The sequence below is a fragment of the Ailuropoda melanoleuca genome, chromosome 6 (genome assembly GCF_002007445.2).
Source record: "Ailuropoda melanoleuca isolate Jingjing chromosome 6, ASM200744v2, whole genome shotgun sequence".
NCBI classification, from domain to species: Eukaryota; Metazoa; Chordata; class Mammalia; order Carnivora; family Ursidae; genus Ailuropoda; species Ailuropoda melanoleuca.
This window is the reverse complement of record NC_048223.1, coordinates 104,497,891-104,517,032: the sequence shown is the minus strand read 5'-3', so window position 1 is coordinate 104,517,032 and position 19,142 is coordinate 104,497,891. Positions and strand designations below refer to the sequence as shown.

At 54.7% G+C, this 19,142-nt stretch overlaps 2 protein-coding genes across 8 annotated transcripts in view; one reads left to right on the top strand and one right to left on the bottom strand.

Moving 5' to 3' along the window:
* SH3PXD2A (SH3 and PX domains 2A) overlaps nt 1-11,290 on the top strand; it is a 232,944-nt gene extending 221,654 nt beyond the window's left edge. For all 7 annotated transcript variants that reach the window (XM_034663218.1, XM_034663217.1, XM_034663219.1 and 4 more), the window contains one exon: nt 1,733-11,290. In XM_034663218.1, the coding sequence (XP_034519109.1) occupies nt 1,733-3,700 (1,968 nt within the window). In that variant the 3' untranslated portion in view covers nt 3,701-11,290. The remainder of the gene's footprint in view (nt 1-1,732) is intronic.
* Nucleotides 11,291-12,236: 946 nt separating this feature from the next.
* Nucleotides 12,237-19,142, bottom strand: part of NEURL1 (neuralized E3 ubiquitin protein ligase 1) — a 33,311-nt gene continuing 26,405 nt past the window's right edge. The window contains 3 exon segments of the mRNA XM_034663215.1: nt 12,237-14,711; nt 15,186-15,332; nt 18,769-19,142. The exon segment at nt 18,769-19,142 is cut by the window's right edge and continues 100 nt beyond it. Of these exon segments, the coding sequence (XP_034519106.1) occupies nt 14,473-14,711; nt 15,186-15,332; nt 18,769-19,142 (760 nt within the window). The 3' untranslated portion in view covers nt 12,237-14,472.

Genomic DNA, 19,142 nt, shown 5'->3' with positions numbered 1-19,142 from the left:
TCCACCCAGTACTTCCCTCACAGCAGCATTTCCCAAAGCATATGGCGGCACCGGCAATGGAGGCGCCTGGACACAAGGGGCTTCTGTGGTTGAGTAGGTTTGAAGTTGTGTGGTTCATCGCAGAATTTGTCAGAGTCTATGTTATAAGGATGTCACTGTGCATCTCTAAGATGGGACTAGAATATCAGCGTTGCCCAGACCCATTTGGCCCCAGCACACTTTGTCTCCTAGGAGCACCTTGGGGGCCGAGATTCTGAAGAGCTCCCATTAGCGAGTGCTGCTGTTGAGAGAGTGTGGTCCATGCAGCCGAAGTACTAAGGACCTGGGTTCTGGCCACGTCCACACCGCAGGTGCCTCTGGCCGTTGATACAGTCACTTCTCTCCCCCGGCTTTGATTATTTGTCTCTGCCAAGTGAGGTAACAGACCCTGTGGTGCTCCCCCCTGGCCTAGCATTTATGAGACTCTACTTTGTGGCTGTTGCAGGGGACAGAGCTCTGTGATGCGGGTCAGTTCTCTGCAGTGGCTCTGTGTAGTAATGGGGTTAAATCCAGTTAACACCCGTACAACTCTCGGAAGAGCCCTCAGGCAGCCTCCGCCTGTGGAGATGATGTCCCCAGTGTGAATGTTTTCAATCACATGTCTTGGATTTGGAACTAAATTTCCAAGACAAATCATTCTGTCAGTGGTGCCGAGGTTTCCAGAAGAGCCTCCAAAGCTTGCCATCTAACCAAACTGTCATACTTAAGATCTACCCAAGCTGAAATTTTAAGTATGGGGTGGGCAGGGTGAAAGAAGGACTATAGAACCAAAGGAAAGAGAAAAGGCTTTCCTTTTTGGTGGGGGCTGTGGGTCTCAAGCAGAGCTTGCCTTCAGCAGGCTCTCTCTTCCTTCCCTGCCCCTCTAACCCTGGTGCCAGTTTTTTTCATGCTTCCCCACCCCTTCCCTAGTACCTCTTTCTCCAGGAGTGTCTCACAGTCCAAAATTATCTTCCCTTTACGTTCCCCAGCCCAAATACAGCAGCACAACCAGCACCACACTCTTGGCCTTTATGTGATCTTAAACTGCAGTTAAGAAAGAAGCTCCCTGAACTAGTTTATACTCACATGGAAATGACTGCAAGACCCTCATCCTTCCCACCGGAAACCGTTTAACCCAAAGAAATCCTTTCAACCAGTGGGATTTCACTGGAATCCCGCATGCAGTGAAATGACCATGAGCAGTGGGGACACCAGGGAGGTGCTCTGCAGGAAGGCTCTGGACTCAGGCCATACCTCCCAGTTCAGCTCACTTGCATCCTCCCATCCTCTTCTGACCTCAGACACCCTTTCCAGGGTCACGAACGGAGGACCTAGCAATACCGGGGGCAGGATGAGGAGCAGTGGAACGGCATTTTTTATACCTATGGATCCTTGGGGAGTTGGTTCTGTAGGGACTAGAGGCGGTAGGTCTTCTAAGTGCATAGCCTAGGAGGAGAGGCAGGGGTCTACGGACAAGGCTGGCTTGGCCAGGGTGCTGATGGAGACTTGGAGGACCAGGGGACAGGGTCATGGGGAGTGGGAGGTGATAGGGACCCAGGTTTGAATTCCAGCCTGGCACGTATTACTCTGGGCCACTTAGCAGTTCACTTGGCTCATCTGTGAAATGGAGACCCTGTGTCCTAGCCTGGCACATTGTGTGAAGGGTGAAGCTCGAGCCTGCCAACTCACTGGCCTGCCCCCCTCTCTCCCCTAGGTCATCGATAAGAACTCGGGCGGTTGGTGGTACGTGCAGATCGGTGAGAAGGAGGGCTGGGCCCCTGCGTCATACATCGACAAGCGCAAGAAGCCCAACCTGAGCCGCCGGACAAGCACACTGACCCGGCCCAAGGTACCCCCGCCAGCACCTCCCAGCAAGCCCAAGGAGGCCGAGGAGGGTCCAGTGGGCTCCGCGGAGAGCCAGAACTCCCCAGTGAAGCTCAAGTATGAGGAGCCGGAGTACGACGTCCCTGCCTTTGGCTTCGACTCCGAGCCAGAGCTGAGCGAGGAGCCCACGGAGGACAGCGGCTCAGGAGACAGGCGGCCCACCCAGGCCCACAGGCCCTCACCTGCCGCCTCGCTCCAGCGGGCCCGCTTTCGGGTGGGTGGCTCTTCAGAGGATGTGGCCCCAGAAGAGGAGACCATCTATGAGAACGAGGGCTTCCGGCCATGCGCAGAGGATGCTCTATCAGCCCGACGCTCCTCCCGGGACAGCGACTCCCCAGGGGGCTCCCCTCTATCCCTGGCCAGGAAAAACTCCCCCAAATCAGGCTCCCCCAAATCGTCATCCCTCCTGAAGCTCAAGGCGGAGAAGAACGCCCAGGTGGAACTGGGGAAGAACCACTCCTCGGCCTCCTTCTCCTCATCCATCACCATCAATACCACCTGTTCTTCCTCCTCCTCTTCCTCCTCCTTGTCCAAGAATAGCGGCGACCTGAAGCCCCGTTCTGCCTCGGACGCAGGCATCCGTGGCACCCCCACAGTCGGGCCGAAGAGGGATGCCGACCCGAAGGCTGGGATGACCTCGTGTGCCCGGGCCAAGCCGTCTGTCCGGCCCAAGCCATTCCTGAACCGATCAGAGTCCCAGAGTCAAGAGAAGATGGACATCAGCACTTTACGGCGCCAGCTGAGACCCACGGGCCAGCTCCGGGGCGGTCTCCAGGGCTCAAAGAGCGAGGATTCAGAGCTGCCCCCCCAGACGGCCTTCGAAGGTCCCAGTGAGGGGCCCAGAAGAGGCTCTGCTGACCTCATTACCCCCCCAGCCGCCACGCCCCCATGTCCCACCAAGAAGGGACGAGAAGGGCAGGCCACCTCCTACACGACATGCAGTGCCTACCAGAAGGTCCAGGACTCGGAGATCAGCTTCCCCGCAGGCGTGGAGGTCCAGGTGCTCGAGAAGCTGGAAAGCGGCTGGTGGTATGTGAAGTTTGGGGAGCTAGAGGGCTGGGCCCCTTCCCACTACCTGGTGCTCGGCGAGAATGAGCAATCCGACTCCTCTGGCAAAGAGCCAGACACAGTAAGCCCCAAAAGCAAGCAGAACGAGGGCAAGTCCGACAGCCTGGAGAAGATCGAGAAGCGGGTCCAAGCGTTGAACACCGTCAACCAGAGCAAGAGGGCCACGCCGCCCATCCCCTCCAAGCCCCCTGGGGGCTTCAGCAAGACCTCGGCTGCCGGCGCGGTGAAGATGAGGAACGGTGTGCGGCAGGTAGCAGTGAGGCCTCAGTCGGTGTTCGTGTCCCCGCCACCCAAGGACAACAACCTGTCCTGTGCCCTGCGGAGGAACGAGTCGCTCACGGCCACCGACAGCCTCCGAGGCGTCCGCCGGAACTCCTCCTTCAGCACTGCGCGCTCGGCTGCCGCAGAGGCCAAGGGCCGCCTGGCCGAACGGGCTGCCAGCCAGGGCTCGGACACACCTCTGCTGGCCGCCCAGCGCAACGGCATCCCCATGTCCCCCGTGCGCCCCAAGCCCATTGAGAAGTCCCAGTTCATCCACAACAACCTCAAAGATGTGTATGTCTCCATCGCGGACTATGAGGGGGATGAGGAGACGGCGGGCTTCCAGGAGGGTGTGTCCATGGAGGTCCTGGAGAGGAACCCCAACGGCTGGTGGTACTGCCAGATCCTGGATGGGGCGAAGCCCTTCAAAGGCTGGGTGCCCTCCAACTACCTGGAGAAAAAGAACTAATGGGGGGCGGGGGGGACATGGGTCCTTCCATCCTGGGTGTGGATGAGTGGTGAGATGAAGACAAAGGGGAAAGGGAACGTGGGAGGGGGTGGGGGGAGGACGTTAAACCCTGCAGAATGCGTGAGCGCAGCCGCGCTCCCCTCCAGGCTGTCCCCTGGCTGGCAGGAAAGGTCTGGTGGGGGCGCATACTGAGCAGGGAAGCGAACAGGCAGGGGAGCACCAGGCCTGAGACCAGAGGTGAGAAAGCGGAGCCCCATGTGGGCACCTCAGTGACTTGGCTGATGGACCTGGCACCCTTCGGGACAGGCCAGGTGGGTAACTCCAATTGTGCCTTGGCTGCAGATCCGGAAAAGATGTGACAGCCGGGGCCTCCCACGCCCTGCCCCTGCCTGGCTGGTTTCTGTTGCTAGCACCTCGCCACCGGAGTAGTCCTTGTAGCGTCCTAAACCTGGATTAGTTAATTGTGCTGGACTCCCCGGGACTGCCACCACCCACCGCGGGTGGCGCTGGGGCTTGGAGGCGTCTCCTGGGAGCTCAACCTGTCCCCGGGCCGGGCTGCTATCAGGGTCTGTTGGTTGAAGAGAAAGCAGTTCCGCAGGACCACCTTGCTTACCCGGCACTGTCCCTGGCCTTGAGAAGAGAGTCTGCCCTGCCTGGGGCACCCCGTCCGTGTTGGACCAGCGGCCCCAGAGTTTACAGATAGGGTGGGCGACGCCGTCAGTCTCTTCACCGTCTGCACAGACTTTATTTTGGGTGTTTCTGGGGGGGTAGTTCTTTTGCATGTTTTGGGAGAGGTTTATTAATTTGGGGCTTCTATGTCAGCCCTTGGGTTTTGGTCTTATTTTAGGGGTTGTTCGGGGGCCCAAGGGCGGTCAGCCTCATGGGGGACAGGACGAGGAGCAGATGGGGCTTTTCTGTCATGCTGTTGCGGGGAGGTTGTTGGTTTTGTTTGCGTTTCACTTTCTTTCCCTCCACAAGCCAAAGTCCTTTCATTTAGTCTCTGCTGTTGCGGACAGTACCCTAGCATGGTGCTTGCTGGAGGGACTGGGGGCGGAAGGCCCAGGGCCCAGACGTGGCAGAGCAGAGATGCCCCAGTGGGGGCAGAACCCTCCCCAGGAGGGAGGAGGGGCTTGTCCAGGAGAGAAGGCAGCTCTCAAGCTGCTGGGTGACCACCCTTCTGCGTCCGTTCTCCTGCCTGGGCAGGACCAAACCCCTTACGTGTGAACTGTGGAGAAGCACCCAGCGCCCCCACTGAGGGCTCAGGGGACCCCAGCTGGGCAGCCATCACCAGCCACCCCCCCCACCTACACACGATGCCACAGGTACCCGAAAAGATGGAGGACCCCCAGGCCGGCAGCTGACCCGGTCTTCCCAAGGGGCAGTGCCCCCGTGAAGAGAAGAGAGAATAAAGTCCCTGTCAACTTTGGGTTGTGTCTTTCAATCGTTGACGTTTCAGAGGGGACCCTCTGGAAGCCCTGGCTTCCTCAAGGACTCCCCCTTTTCTGGGAGTGCAATTCCACACGTGCCTTTGATTGTGGACCGATCGGGCTTTCCGGCCTGGATGAAGGGTTGGTGTTTTCTACAAAGGAGGAAAGGCCCTCCCTCTCCCCCTGCTCCCCACCCAGGCAGTGTATGTTGCCTGAAGCTGAGCACGGGACCCCTACCCACCCCCAGACCCCTGAGGCCTCGCCTGGGGACCTCCCCAGCCCTCCTCCCTTGCCGCACACTGACGCCTGGCAGCTACGGCAAACCGCTCCTGTTCTTTGTTGAAGGGCTGTGGTGAGATGTTGTTTCCTTTTGTTTTGTTTGTGAGTTTGTTTAAAATTGAAAGTAGTTCTTTCTTCTGCTGGACAGTATTAAATAGGGCAGGATACTGAGTTAATCCGCTAGGTTGCAGTACTAATGGTAGTGGTTTAGTGTCTTCATATTATTTGGACTTATTTGAACAATAATGATAAAGAAGTGGTTCATTATTTTTTAATTAATGCACTTTAATAAGGTGGAATGGGAAGAAACCCAGAGAGCAAAGTGCATTACTTAAAGATGCAGTATATACTTTTCTCATTTTTAAGCAGCACATATTTATTAAAAGAAAAAGAAGTAATTTATGATTATTTAAAATAAAATTTAAAAGTAGAGTGACTATTGGGTGAAAGGACCTTCCATGTAGCTGCCTTCCGGGGGGAGGGCCCCAGCGGCCTCGCTCCTCCACTGTCCGCACTGAGCCAGTTCAGTCAGTAACATGCCAGCCAGGCCGGGGCGGGGGGGGCACCGGGGGGTGCAGGACGCATCTGCCAAGCACAGAGCATCTCAGCTGGGACTGGACCGCAGTGTTCCCCAGAGCCTGACTCTCCCTGCCCCTCCTCACTGCCGGCGCTGCCCTGTGGGGCTCTCCAGCACCCACGAGGCCCACATGCTCCGCGCTCTCCAAGGACCCTCTCTCCTTGATCCCCAGTGCTCTAAGTGATGGTCATTAAAAGTGACCTTCAAAGTCACTCCATCCCATCCCCTCCTGTTACTGCAGCCCAAGGACAGGAAATTACTTTCCCGAAATCATGGAGCTAGTTAATGGCAGAGCACCCCACTGCATCAATCCTTGAGCTCCTTCCCAACCCCATTGTAGTTTATTGTGTGGTCATCATGTTTACATTGTGACATCCAGCCCCCTAAGTATGGCTGGGAGTTGCTCAGGCATCTAGGAAAAGTGGGGAATGCTGCCACCTGGTGACAGTATGTAGATTTGGGCAGCAAACAGGGATTGCTATGCCGCATCTTCACACCTCACCCCTCACCATCACCCCCTGACTCACAACAGCACAAACCCTGCAAACCCAAAGACAATATGAATACTTGAAGCAAGAAGGGTGCATGCCAGTCCTTCTCAGACACGGCCAGGGGATGCCAGGCCTTGTGCCCCTGGACTCCTAGCCACACCCAGGGCAAGAGGGCCTTTCCCTAGAGCTACTGAGCTGCTTTGTGATGTTGGAGGGTACCGCCGGCAGCAGGTGGAGGAGGGAGGGGCCTGCGGCTCTGACCTATCTGGAGGAAAACCAGATCGGACTAAAAAAGGAAAAAGAAAAATGAAATCTCAGCAGTGTCCAAACCCAGTTTCCCATTAGTTGCGATTGAAAATGTGAAATGGCGTTGTATTGCTGTATACTGCAACTTTAATCATAATGAGCCCTTCTGAGGTCATTATTGAGCTTTATATAATGCCCGAAGATGCATCATTTGGTGCTTTTTCTTTCAGTTTAAAGACCTTTTTCTTTCATTACAAGGGGGGAAAAATGTCCTCTCTCTCCCACTTTGAAACAGCGGGCCTGGCTGGGGGGTCCCTGGCCCTGCCTCGCTGTTCCCACCAGGCCAGGGGACCCCAGGGGCAGCAGGAGGGAGCTGGAAGGGGCAACCCTGGATGGCGAACGTGCCATCTGCCCCTGACTATGGCCGGGCCCTGCCTCGCTGGCCTCGGCCCTCCACCCCTAGCCTGGCCCCCGAGGCTTCTCTTTCTTACTCTCGATTCTCCATCTTGACGAAGGCATTATATAGAATTGTTTTAATCACTTTCAGATGTTAGAGCAACATATTTTACTGGTATTTATATCCATCGCTTTCCTCAGCAAGGCATGTTACTACTATTATCGTCTAAGGAAGAAAGACAAGGGAATTTCGGTCGAGCATTATTTTCATATTACTAGTATTTGCAGAGTAGGCGTAGAACTATTTAAGTTTAGACCTTGGTTTGGTAGTTTGTTTTGTTTTAAAGAAAAAGATAAAAGTAGCCCCTACTTTTCCTGGTTTTTTTTTTTGTATTTAACTAATATATTATTTCTTTAAGGTTACTCACTTCCCCTACCCCTCCGAATACTTTGCATTCTCAATCGAAAATGAAAACAATCTGAGAGACAGGAAAAGTGCAATATTATCGAGGACTGCCAGGGCTTGTTGGGACAGCGGTGGGAGACCCCGTGGCCCGGTGCGTCCGGAGGACGAGGTGGGGCTGCTGGAAGGAGGTGCAGCTGTGTAGCAGACAGGGGACCTTCTGGGTATTGATCTTTACCCCTCCTCCCCCGGCAACATGGCAGGGGTCCCAACCAGAGGGCAACCCCTTTTTCTGTGGGGTGTTCACCCAGGAGGGATTCAGGGGTGCGGCATGGGGCTTTTGACATCCCAGGGCCCCGGCCCTCAGAGCAGAGCAAGGACATCCAGGAACAGTTCCTTGTTTTCATTTCCACTGCTTTTCAGCCAGCTGCTCAGAAAGACCTGTCTTAAAAATCATCCCAGCAGCCCTGTCTCACCCCAGTCTCCTGATGTGTGGGCCATGATCCTTTTGATGTATGTTTGAGTCTTTTTAAAACTATGTAACCTCAGTTCGGTTTATGGGCAGGAACCCTAGATGTAACCAAATCCTTTTTTGGGGATGTGGGTGCCTTGAGCCCTACATACCCCAGTGAGACACCAATTCCCACAAGCCTGCAGCTAGGCCTGGTGCTAAGCTTGGGCCACCCGTTCATCTCAATGACTTCAGCCTGAGGAGTGAGCCCTGCCTCTTGCTTAACACCCTGACAGTTCCCAGAGGGCCTTAGAGAAGCGTCTGAGGGGCCTACTCGGGTCTTTGTAGACAGCTTCCCACAACAGGTACCAAGCCGGCCTCCTCCTTACTTGGCTCAGGTCGAGAAAGCAGCAGGATGGGAAGTCTCTGGGTCCAAGCCCTTGGAGCTCTGCCCTTCAGGGCTCCAGGGACGTCCTCGCTGGCTTGTCCCCTCCATCCCCAGTACTGTATGCTTGCTGCTCCAACCCTCCGTTTGGTGAGTTTCTGTACAAACGTGGATCTGTGTGCCCAGAGTGGGACCGTGCCCCCGTGCGTGTGTCTCTCTCCTTGGAGTATATACATTTCTATGTCCAGTCTTTGAGAATCTCGATGCAGAGCTCTCTGGAAAGAGAATCATCCACATTGCTAAAGAATTAAGATGCCCTCATTTTTTTGAGGGCTGTGTGTTGAGAGACTGTGTGTGTGTATGCGTGCGTGCGTGCGTGTGTGTTGGTAATTTCCCACTTGAACTAAATAATGCGGGGTTAGAGAACAAATACGGGCAAGCTGTCTCCATTTTACAAGTCCTTGGCATTGGGCCGGCCCCATGGGACTCGCAGTTTCTGGCAGCAAGTGTGTTATTCACACGGAATTCTGGCTGGAGAGTGCAATGTGTCTTTTTTTTTTTTTTTTGTAATTATTATTTTGTTGAAAACTTCACACTGGCATTAACAGATCTAGCAGAAGCAGCCTAGGCCATCATCCCGGGCTCCAAAACGAAGCTGTGGAAGAGAGAAGTCACTGGGTGTGGAAGCGCTGAGATGGTTGAACCGGGTCACCACCTACAGACATGCTAGCCAGGAGGCTGAGCCCACCCGTTGCCATGCGTGTCATCGCTGCGGGAGGTCCCAGAGCGTAAGAGCCACTGGCCCTCGGTTCCTGTTTCTGAGGGTGGTGAGGCTGCTGGGGGCGAGAACGTGTGTATGGTGAGGTCAGTACACCGGGCTGCAGGCCCCAACTGAGCGTGTCCCAGGAGCAGTGTGGGGCGCTTTCCCTTGACCTGAGCTTTTTGCCTAAATCCTGATCCCTATTTGAGGCAGCCTCAGTGGTTCTCAAGTTCTGTGACCAGAGACAGCGACAGCGTGGGGTTACTGACCTACAGCCTTGTTTCAGGAAGAGCAAGCAGCCTCATTGATCGTCACTTCCCCCTTGTTTTGTCCTGTGCACCTAGAAGCGCAGACAGAAGTTGGGCTCATGGCTGCTTACAGACCGAGTAGAGGGCTCTGCCTTCTAAGGCCTTGACCCCAACCTGCCTGTAAGGTTGGGGTTACCATGCGATCTCCTTTCCCCAATCCTATCTTTTTAATCTTGGGTTTGCACTTGACTTTGACAATCAGCCCCCTCTCCCATCCCAGTCCTAGAACTTAGTGGCCTTAGAGAATGGGTTTCTGAGGTGAAGGTCCCTCCTTTGTTCCCAGTTCCACCCTGGCTAAGGGCTGGACCTCAGGAGGCGAGAGGAGGAGAGAGAGAGCATGTGAGAGAATTGTTTTAAGGCAGAAGGATGGCTCGAGCACGTTGGAGGCAAGCGAGAGGCACGTTGGCGTGAGGAGTGTGTGCGTGTTTGGAGTGGCTGGGGCTTACCGTCCCTTCCCTGGGAAGGCGGCTTCCAGAAGAGGATGTCTTCTAGGCAGAAAGGGAAAAGTGAGAAGGCTGAGAGAGGATTTGGAGTCTGGAGTATAGTCTTAATTCAAAAGAAGGAAGAAGTCAATTCCGAGTGTTTTAGGAGGAAGAGAGCGGGTACAGAGGGAATTTACTGATTCAACACCCAACGGTCCAGTCAGAGTAGGTTGGAAAAGCCCTGATATTTGGCCACAGAAGCAGCTGACCCGAGGAAACAGCTACTTGCTGGGCCACAACCTGGGTCCCCAGTATGCTGTTAATGAATAGTCACTGATTGACTTACTGGAGAGGGGGAAGTTGCTAGCAACAAACCAATCTTTGAGTCTGGAGGCTCTGGCTCCAGAACATTCCTCCATCTCCCAGGTTCCCAGCAGGTTTTGCCCACATCCCTTTGGCCAATGCAGAGTTAGCCTCTCAAACTGTTCGAATTGGTTAAAGACCAGTGACTATAATGGGCTGTACGGTAATGACCCACGACCCCCAAACGGGAACCTCAGGGTCCAGATACCACCAGGCATGTCTGGGAGGGAAGCGGCCTCATTTCTTCTTCTGTTGACACCAATTATTCCTGAGTATCTCTACAGATACCTGTGGTGACTCAGTCGGCTGAGCCAGCCTTGCAGGTATGACTCAGAAGACAGGGGCCACACACGCTCATCCACGACACGCCCTTACATTTTTGGTGGCCTGTCACAGGGCACCTTTCCATAAGCACTTACTTCAGAGACAGAAGGGTAAACAGAGCCCCTGTTCTTGGATCTTCAACTTGTTCTCTGCAACAGGTTTTCTTTAAATCCAGGACATAGGACGGGAAAGGGTTTCACCGACAGTCCCTGAGAGGTCTGCAGGAAGGTGACTTCTGAGTGAAGATGTGAGTGGTAGGTCCCTGAAGTGTAGTTTGTGGGCCGCATGGTTGCCTGTGAACTGCTGGATGTCTCTGGGTCCCCAGAGCTTTGGGGGATTCTTCACAGTGACCTCCCAGCTCCTAGCGGGCTCTGTGGGGTCGGGGGAGGTTACGCCCTCTTCTGCCCTTAGCAGAGAAACTGAAGAAAAGGACAGTGAATTCAGCGCAACTTGAGTGCTAAAAAATTTCCAGGATCAATGGTGGTGCTAACTATCTCCATATTTCTAATATTTTTAATAGTGGTTTTTTTTTTAATTGTTCTCATCACAAAAATAGTGTCCTTGGGGAAGGGACCCAACCCCTTGGCCTGCCACTTTCCAGGTGTCCTTTATCATGTTGGGACTCTTTGGTCTGCAGAAAATACTCTGTCTTGGCATGCTTCTAGACTGTAAGATTTGGGTTGTTTTATTTTGTATTTTATGTTTACATCTTGTATTTCCCTGAAAACTAAATAAAGTTTTTGGCCTTTTTAACTGAACAGCATCACCTCTTAATTCTCCCTGCCATCAGAAAAGCCATCCAGCTGAATGGCAAAAGGCACCGTATCCAGAACGCAGCGTGAGCTGCAGGATCCGGGTCCCCTCTGAGGACACTGGCCGGGGGNGGGGGGGGGGGGGGGAGGCAGGTAAGTTGCCACTTTTGTTGGTGAGAGCTATGCTCAAGTTTCTCCCCCCTTCCCCCATATCCCCCCCCTCCCCACTGACAGGAAGCTTTCCGGGCAGTGGGCGAGGCTTTGAGAGAGAGAAAGATGCAGATCTTGGGGCAAAAGACCCACATCCAGCAGGCCTAGCTGGCCCCTCAGCTTGGAGCCCCGGATTCTCCCCTGCTTTTGCCGGACTCCAGTAAACACGGCTGGGCTGTCCTGGTGTAGGGACCAGAGCATCGTCCCAGGAGAGCAGGCAGGAAGGCATGCATGCTCTCCCCACCAATAAGCATGATTACCAAACTGTGCCTAGACCCGCTCCACCACTCCCAGCTTCTACAGCCAGCCAGATATACTCAGCACATCTAGAAAGTTTCTCTAAAGGTCTCTGGCCAGAGGCCTCCCTTTTCTATGCTGCCTTCACCCATTCGGTATTGGCCCCTCCTGACCTGTGTGACGGATTTGTTATCCTCCCATTAGCCCCTAGGTGGCAGTGCCACCCCACAAGGGTTTGGGGCCAGGTTTGGGCCCACCTCAGCCCCAATAAACACTGCTCCTCAGGGATCCAGGGATTTGAGGACACCAAACGGCACTGACTTCTCCCTTTCAACTTACAAGGCTCACCTGGTATTCTGGCCCCTGCTGTCCAAGCCCCAGGTCATGCTCCAGTCCCCCACTCTAGGGAGTCTCCCCTATTATTGATACCTGACCCTTCACCTTCACCCCCACCCCGGCCCTCCCTCCCCAGCCCTCCACACAGCACAAAACAGCACAGCCCTCAGGCTGGTACGAAATCACCTTTATTCACAATCACAGCGACCCAAGTTCACAAAGGAGGCAGCAACTATCCCAGCACTAACAGAAACAGTGATACAGATGGCTTCCTCTCCCCAAACCTCAGGCCACGCAGCCCCTGCACTGGAGACCTTCCCTTGCCTCTGAGATAAGACTCCTAATGGGATGGGGCCACCACCTGGCTCACCCCACCCTACTCCCGCGGAAGGGGTCTCCAGGGTCAGTGACTAGGGAGTGGAGACCCACAGTGGAACCATGACGTCCTGGAGGCCTACTGCAAGGCAGGGGCAGACAAAGGCCCAGCCTGGTGTTCTGACCTCCCACTGCTGTCCCACCCAACACCCCCTAGCAGCCCCTCACCTAAGAACTCCCAAGAGTCACACGCAAAGTCTGCTCTCCTCCCCAATCATTTTACAGACGTGGTAGCTGAGGCTGCGAAGGACTTTGACCCAGCCAGGGCCACACAGCTGCCCAGTGGCCAGGTCTAGAATCCCGTAGTCCACCAACCACAGGGAGCAGCAGTCTCTGATGGTCGTGAAAAGCCATCGGAGAGGGCAGAGGGCTGGGAGGCTGGGAGGAGACGACGCCAAGACTCAGAGCGGGTGCTAGTCCGTGGCCTATCAGAGGAGGGCAGGCAAGACTAGGACGACTATAGCCTAAGGGCAGGGGCAGGGGGCACGCCACCCCAGAACCAGAAATAACCCAGAGGGGCCAGGACCCGGCCCCTTCCCTCCTCACCTTTCCTGAGGGTAAAAAGCCTTACTAAGAACAGCCTCCCCGCCCCTACTCTGAGTAGGCCTTCCCAGCCCTGTTCCGTGGCCCAAGCTGGGCTCCCTTCCTTCAGCCTTCCCACAACTCTGTATGTCCTCATGCAAGGGGGAGCTCCTGGGCCTCCTGACATGTTGGAGCCCGGAGAGGAAGGGCACTTCGTGGCTCTCAGTGACCCACCAGCCCTCGGGTACCAAGGAGGCTCAGTGTGTCTCTCCGTAAAATGAACAGTTTGACAGGAGGCTTCCCAATTCAGCCGCTTTTATGGAGTTCTAATTCATGGTAAGCAGAGATGGCTATGGACTTTGGACTGGAGCCTGGGGAAGATTTTGAGTGATAACGACCTCTGCAGCCCTCTCTCACCAGGCACTCCGCACACCAGGGCAGCATTTCTAGGGGTCTGGGGGATGGCAACTCAATCCCCCCACCCCGAAAAAAACCAATCCACAAACCAAATAAATAAATAAATTAAAATAAGAAAAAAGGCTGGTTTTACCCCAGGGCACCCCACCGCCATCCCCACTCCAGGGCCCTGGCCTTGCCTAGGGATACTACAGAGTATCAGCCAGGCCCAGGACAGCACTGAGATCTGGGAGGACGGGTCTCAGAACGCAGATGCCAACTGCTCTTAGAGACCCTGCCAGAAAACGGACGCTGCTCTCCAGCCCACACTGAGGCTGTCCCTGGGCGGCAGCATCTGGTGAGATGACGGCGGCAGAAAGGCTATGGCCAGGAGGGGGCCCTCTGCATCTCATCCAGGGCACAGGGTCAGAGACCCAGAACCTGCAGCCTTCTGCAGCCTGCCCATCCACCTTGGGTGAGTGGGACAGGGACATCACATGGGGGCTGCTGCCTGCCCAGGGTGAGAGGTATCCATTGGCCTTAACCCTGGCTGCCAGGCCCGAGGGGCAGGGAAGAGAGGAAGGAGAAGGCGGGCACAGGTCAGAGAGTAAGGCAGCAGCTCAGGGGCTACCTGCCTAGGGCTGCTGTCGAGCAGGTTGTACACTGCTCAAAGACAGCTGGCTGAGAGAACAAATGGAGGCCCTAGCTCAGGGACACATCTCCCCAGAGAAAGGGACATGTTTTCTAATTCCCACGTGGACTAGAGGACTTCCTAGCAATCTGCCCCAGATGGGGAAGGATTAGGATAGGCTGAGACCCCCGTTTAGCCCCTCGGCATGCAGGGTACCGTGGGTGCAGAGAAGGGAAAGACAGGAAGAGAATGGACTCTTCCCCTCCCCTCTGCTGGGCAATTTGTTTCTGCCTCTCACCTCCCTGCCTTATACCCCCTTTCTTCCCAAACCTTCGAGGGCCTCAGTTTCCCATGTTTAATGAAGAAGGGAAAGAGTTTCCAAAATGAGGAAGAAAAGAAGGGGCCCTGTGGGCTTGCCCCTCGGCTGGAGTGGGGCCAAAGCCTGAGGAGGCAGGCGTGCAGGGTGGGGCGCGACGATGGGCTAGGAGCTGCGGTAGGTCTTGATAATGTCCTTGATGGGGCGGCGGCAGATGGGGCAGCAGGCGTGCAGAGCCTTCTTGAGGCGCAGGCCACAGGCATAGCAGAGGCACATGTGGCCGCACGTGTAGATGACCGTGTCCACTGCGTGCTCATAGCAAATGGTGCACTCATCGCTCCACTGTCCTGTGCCTGGGGTCACTGGCGACTCCGGCAGGCTCACTGGGGAGTTGGGGGCCGTCCCTGGGGACAAGGGGATACCAGTCAGCGGGGACATGGCCCAGTCCGGCCCCAGGTTCACGAGAAGAGAGCCCCCTGGTTTCTTGTTTCTCACTCCATTGATTGGGATCTGTTTCCCTTGACAACCCACTTCCTGGTGCAAGGAGGCCTCCATGAGGGGCCAGGGTGCCCATGAGGAGTGAAAAGAGAAGAGGGGTAGAGGAAGGGAGGGGGGCCAGAGTCTTTTAAGGAAAGCCCGTTCTGAGCTATCCTCTGGTCTTCCCCATGTGCTAACAAGTGCTCTGAAGAAAGGTACCCAGCAGGGGGACAGGGTGGGATTCACTCCAGAAATCACCCAACAAAGGTTCACTGAGCCAATCTCCAGCTCCTCCAGGGCCCAACTCTGACACAGAGGCTCAATGGCCACCATAGCCAGGGGGTCTGGGGGTGGGGAGTCTGCCACGGACACCACGAAACTGGAGCGGCCAGCCTACTTACCGCCAGCAGAGCCACCCAGAGGTCCGGAGCTGCACGTGCTGAGCAAGGGGTCGGAGAGGCGGCTGCCCAGGGCGCTGGGTGAGGTGGGCGTGGAGGCAGGGGAGCAGGAGAGCGATGGGATGCCCCGCTCTGCCAGGATGGTGGAGCCTGCGGAAGGGGAGGGAGGGACGCGCTAGCCACGGAGAGGTCTACTGAGAGAAAGCTCAGGTCTCCGCCCCTCCTAGAGGTTCCCAGGAGAGAGAGTGCCAACACGCCGGATCATACAGTCCAGCCACTGGGCGGGCTCAGGGCAGGATTCCATAAGGCGGCCTAGCACCCTGCCCCAGCTCTCCGTTTCCACCTACAAACTGGAGATCCACTTCAGGCTCTGGTGTTACTGCACCAGCGCTCTCCAAACAAGCCCTCTGCCTGGAATCCCACCTCCACCCTTCCTATGCATCCTCACCTTCAAGGTTTCCCATGCCAGAGAACAGTCCCCCTCCTCCTGCCTAGCATGGCCCTTCCAGCCCTAGCCTGACCCTCCTGTTCCAAGCCCTGTGCTCTCTCCGTCACTGCCCCCAGATATCACCTACTATCTCCCCTGCATTGGCACCTCTCAGATGCCCTTCAGCATCTCCCAAGCTCATTCTGTGCTACATTCTCTCCCTCCTTCCTTCCCTCGCTCCCTTCTCTTCCTCTTCCACTCTTCTCCTCACCTTCCTCTTTTCTTCCTCTACCCCCTTCACTCCTCCCTTCAACAAGGTACCAGGTACCAACCAGGTACCATCCATTGTGTAAACATAACACTGAGAACAAGACCCACAGAGCCCCCAAAGAGCTAACTGTCCAGGGAGCCCCTTGGGGCTGTCCTCAAACCCCCTCCTCTGGGGAGCTTTGACCACCCCACAAACCACATTACTTTATTTTGCACTGACCAGCCACACACACCACATACATGGGACTAAACCACCACAGAGCTGGGGTATTACTTGTTCCTTTCCCAGGTATGCAGCTTTGTTTTCCCAGGTGAACTATGAGCTTCCTGAGAGCAGGAAATCGTATTCACCTGTGACTCTCCCACAGGCTCAAACATACTGCCCTACATATAAATGCTCCATGAGATCCTTTCTATCATTAGATGTTCTAATTCAGTTAATAGTCACTGTCTCTAAGAATATGCATTAGATATCCACAGGGTTTCTCTGATGTTAATAGTTTTCAAGTAAATTAGCATCTTCTTTCAGAAATTCACACCTATTTACCTTTCTTGCCTTGCTGCACTGGCTAGCGTTTTCAAAACAATATGGTAAGGCATCCCCTATCATATTCCTGACTTTAATGAGAATGCTTCTCATGTTTTGTCATTAAGTATGAAACTAGCGATAGTTTTGGAGTAAAGGAAATATCCTTCCATTCTTAGTTCATTTAGGCCTTCCATGAAGCACAGCACTCCTCTGTAAGGTAAATAATTACCCTTCACGCACCTGGTTTGTTTTTCCTTTGCAGTCCATCAGGATCCCCAAACACCAACGTGTTGACTGAGAAGCCCAGTTCTCCTACAGCCCAAGTGCACTCTGTTTGGCATACATTGTTTAGCATATATCTGGATGATTCTTCAACACCCACCTAGGCCCACTTACCTCTCAAGACATTTAAGTCCTGATTTTTTTTAAGCTTCTCCTGTGTCTAGTAAGCCTCTTTGGGGAACAGAAGTCTCACTGGAAAGCTGCTCATCTATTATTAGGTGGTGCTGGGGCAGGACGGTACCGCCCCTCATGCAGTCCCCTTCATCTGAGGAGCAGTGGCTCCCAGTGAATGTAGCCAAGTTTGTTTGTTTGTTTACCTCAGCCTTATTTTTTTCTGCACCCAGTCTGATTTCTTTTTATCCCATCCTGAATTTCTACCCCAACTTCTTTCCTGATTTCATTCCTTCCTGATTTATCTTTCCTCAATCATAACTTCTTAACATCTTGCCTTATTTCTTTTCATTCCTTTTCAAATTTTTTTTCACTCCATCTTCATTGGTCTCTTTCCAGAGTAGGACGTCCCCACTTATTTTATCTGATTTCACAAACTCTTAACACACAATTACCAACAGCATTATACACACAAATACACACAATTTACTCACTCACGTGTGCCTATACACAGACATACCAATCTTAGAGCATACCACACACTCACTTATGTACACACATCACCCTGTCTACGAAGCCTCCTGGGGTGAGGTCTAGGACGGGGCTATGAAGCCCAGAGGTTTCCAAACTTGCCCAAGCAAACCTGCTTAAATTAAGAATTCAGAGGGGTGCCTGGCTAGCTCAAGTCGGTTAAGCCTCCGACTCTTGATTTCAGCTCAGGTCATGATCTCGGGGTCATGAGATCAAGCCCCGCATCAGGAGCCTGCTTGGAATTCTCTCCCTCTCTCTCTAAAAATAAAATCTTAAAAAAAAATTCAGATGCCCAGGACTTATCCAACATCTACAGAATCAAAATCTCTGCAGGTGGGATTCAAAAATCTGTACTAGGTCCTCCTAGAGAATCTAATGGAACTAGCCCAGTCTACTGCAGCTGATTAGAAGGCCAGCTCTTGCAAAGTATGAATACCTGTGCACTCTGGGGAAACAGAGGTCCCTGGAGATGCTTTGTGAAAAAAAGATTTCTGGTCAAATTAGTTTAGAAAAAGCTGTACACCATAACCACCCCCACCCCCCTCCTTAAAGATTCACACTGCATATTAAAGACTCTGAGAAGTTCTGCAGTAAAGAATCCCCCACTTTTTCTCACAGAACACTCTGAGAAACGTAACTTTCACAAGGCTACACTCACCAGTCCATTCAAACTCTGTCCATTCAAACCCAGGAAAGAAAGGCCCAGACCTCTGCAACCCCATCTTCTCCAAGGCCCTCTGCTCAAGAGATTCCCCATTGGCTCCCAACGCTCCCAACCCAGGCACCACGCTGCACAAACACCTTGGCTACCGATATACCAAACTTTTTCTTATCCAGACCCACAGCCATCCTTAAGAGGCAGACACTTTAATTTCCATTTTGGAGAAATGGAAACTGAGCCTCAGAAAGTTAATTGCTGGTGAAAACCTTTTTTCTCATTTTTAAGTGGTCACTGGTCTGTTTATGCATCTGTGGGGACACAGGTTAATCAGATTCTGGGAGTGAAACTCAGTGATCCACACTTTTCTGCCCGCCCCCAGGATGCGTCTGGTGAGACTGGAGGACAAGGCCTAGCCGATGGAGTCCGGCCCAGGACTCATTTCCGTCCCCGACACTCGGTGGCAAGACTGCACGAGGCAGTGGGGCGGGCGCACTGGCCCTCTTTTCTTTCCCCGATTTCCCGGATGGGCCGGGCCTCCAGGAAAGTTACCGTGGGGGGGGGGGGGGGCGTCGGGGGAGGCACTCACCGAGGATGCGGATCTGCGTGACGGCTCCGTGCAGGCCGAAGAGCATCCAAAGCGGCTGCGAGGCGTCCACGCACAGCTGCATGCCGGCCGCGGCGCCGTTGTGGCTGAGGTTCCCCAGTTTCCCCGGCGGGGCCGGCCAGACGGAAAGGTCGGGGGGGGGGGGGGGGGGCCGTCGGGGGAGGCACTCACCGAGGATGCGGATCTGCGTGACGGCTCCGTGCAGGCCGAAGAGCATCCAAAGCGGCTGCGAGGCGTCCACGCACAGCTGCATGCCGGCCGCGGCGCCGTTGTGGCTGAGGTGCAGCTCGCCGTCGGCGTTGACCACCAGGCCCAGGATGTCGCCGCTGTGCAGGGACCCGGGCACGCGGCACACGGCCCAGAACTCCTTGCGGTCCACCAGGGCCTCGGGGCTGAAGGGCAGGTCCGCGGGCCGCAGCGTGCCAGGGTCACACGTGGTGACACCGAAGGAGAGCGCGCCGGGCCGTGCGCCGCCCGAGCGCGTGACCTTGACGAAGATGGTCTCGGCCACGCGCACGGGCCGGCTGGTGAAGACGAGCGCGCGC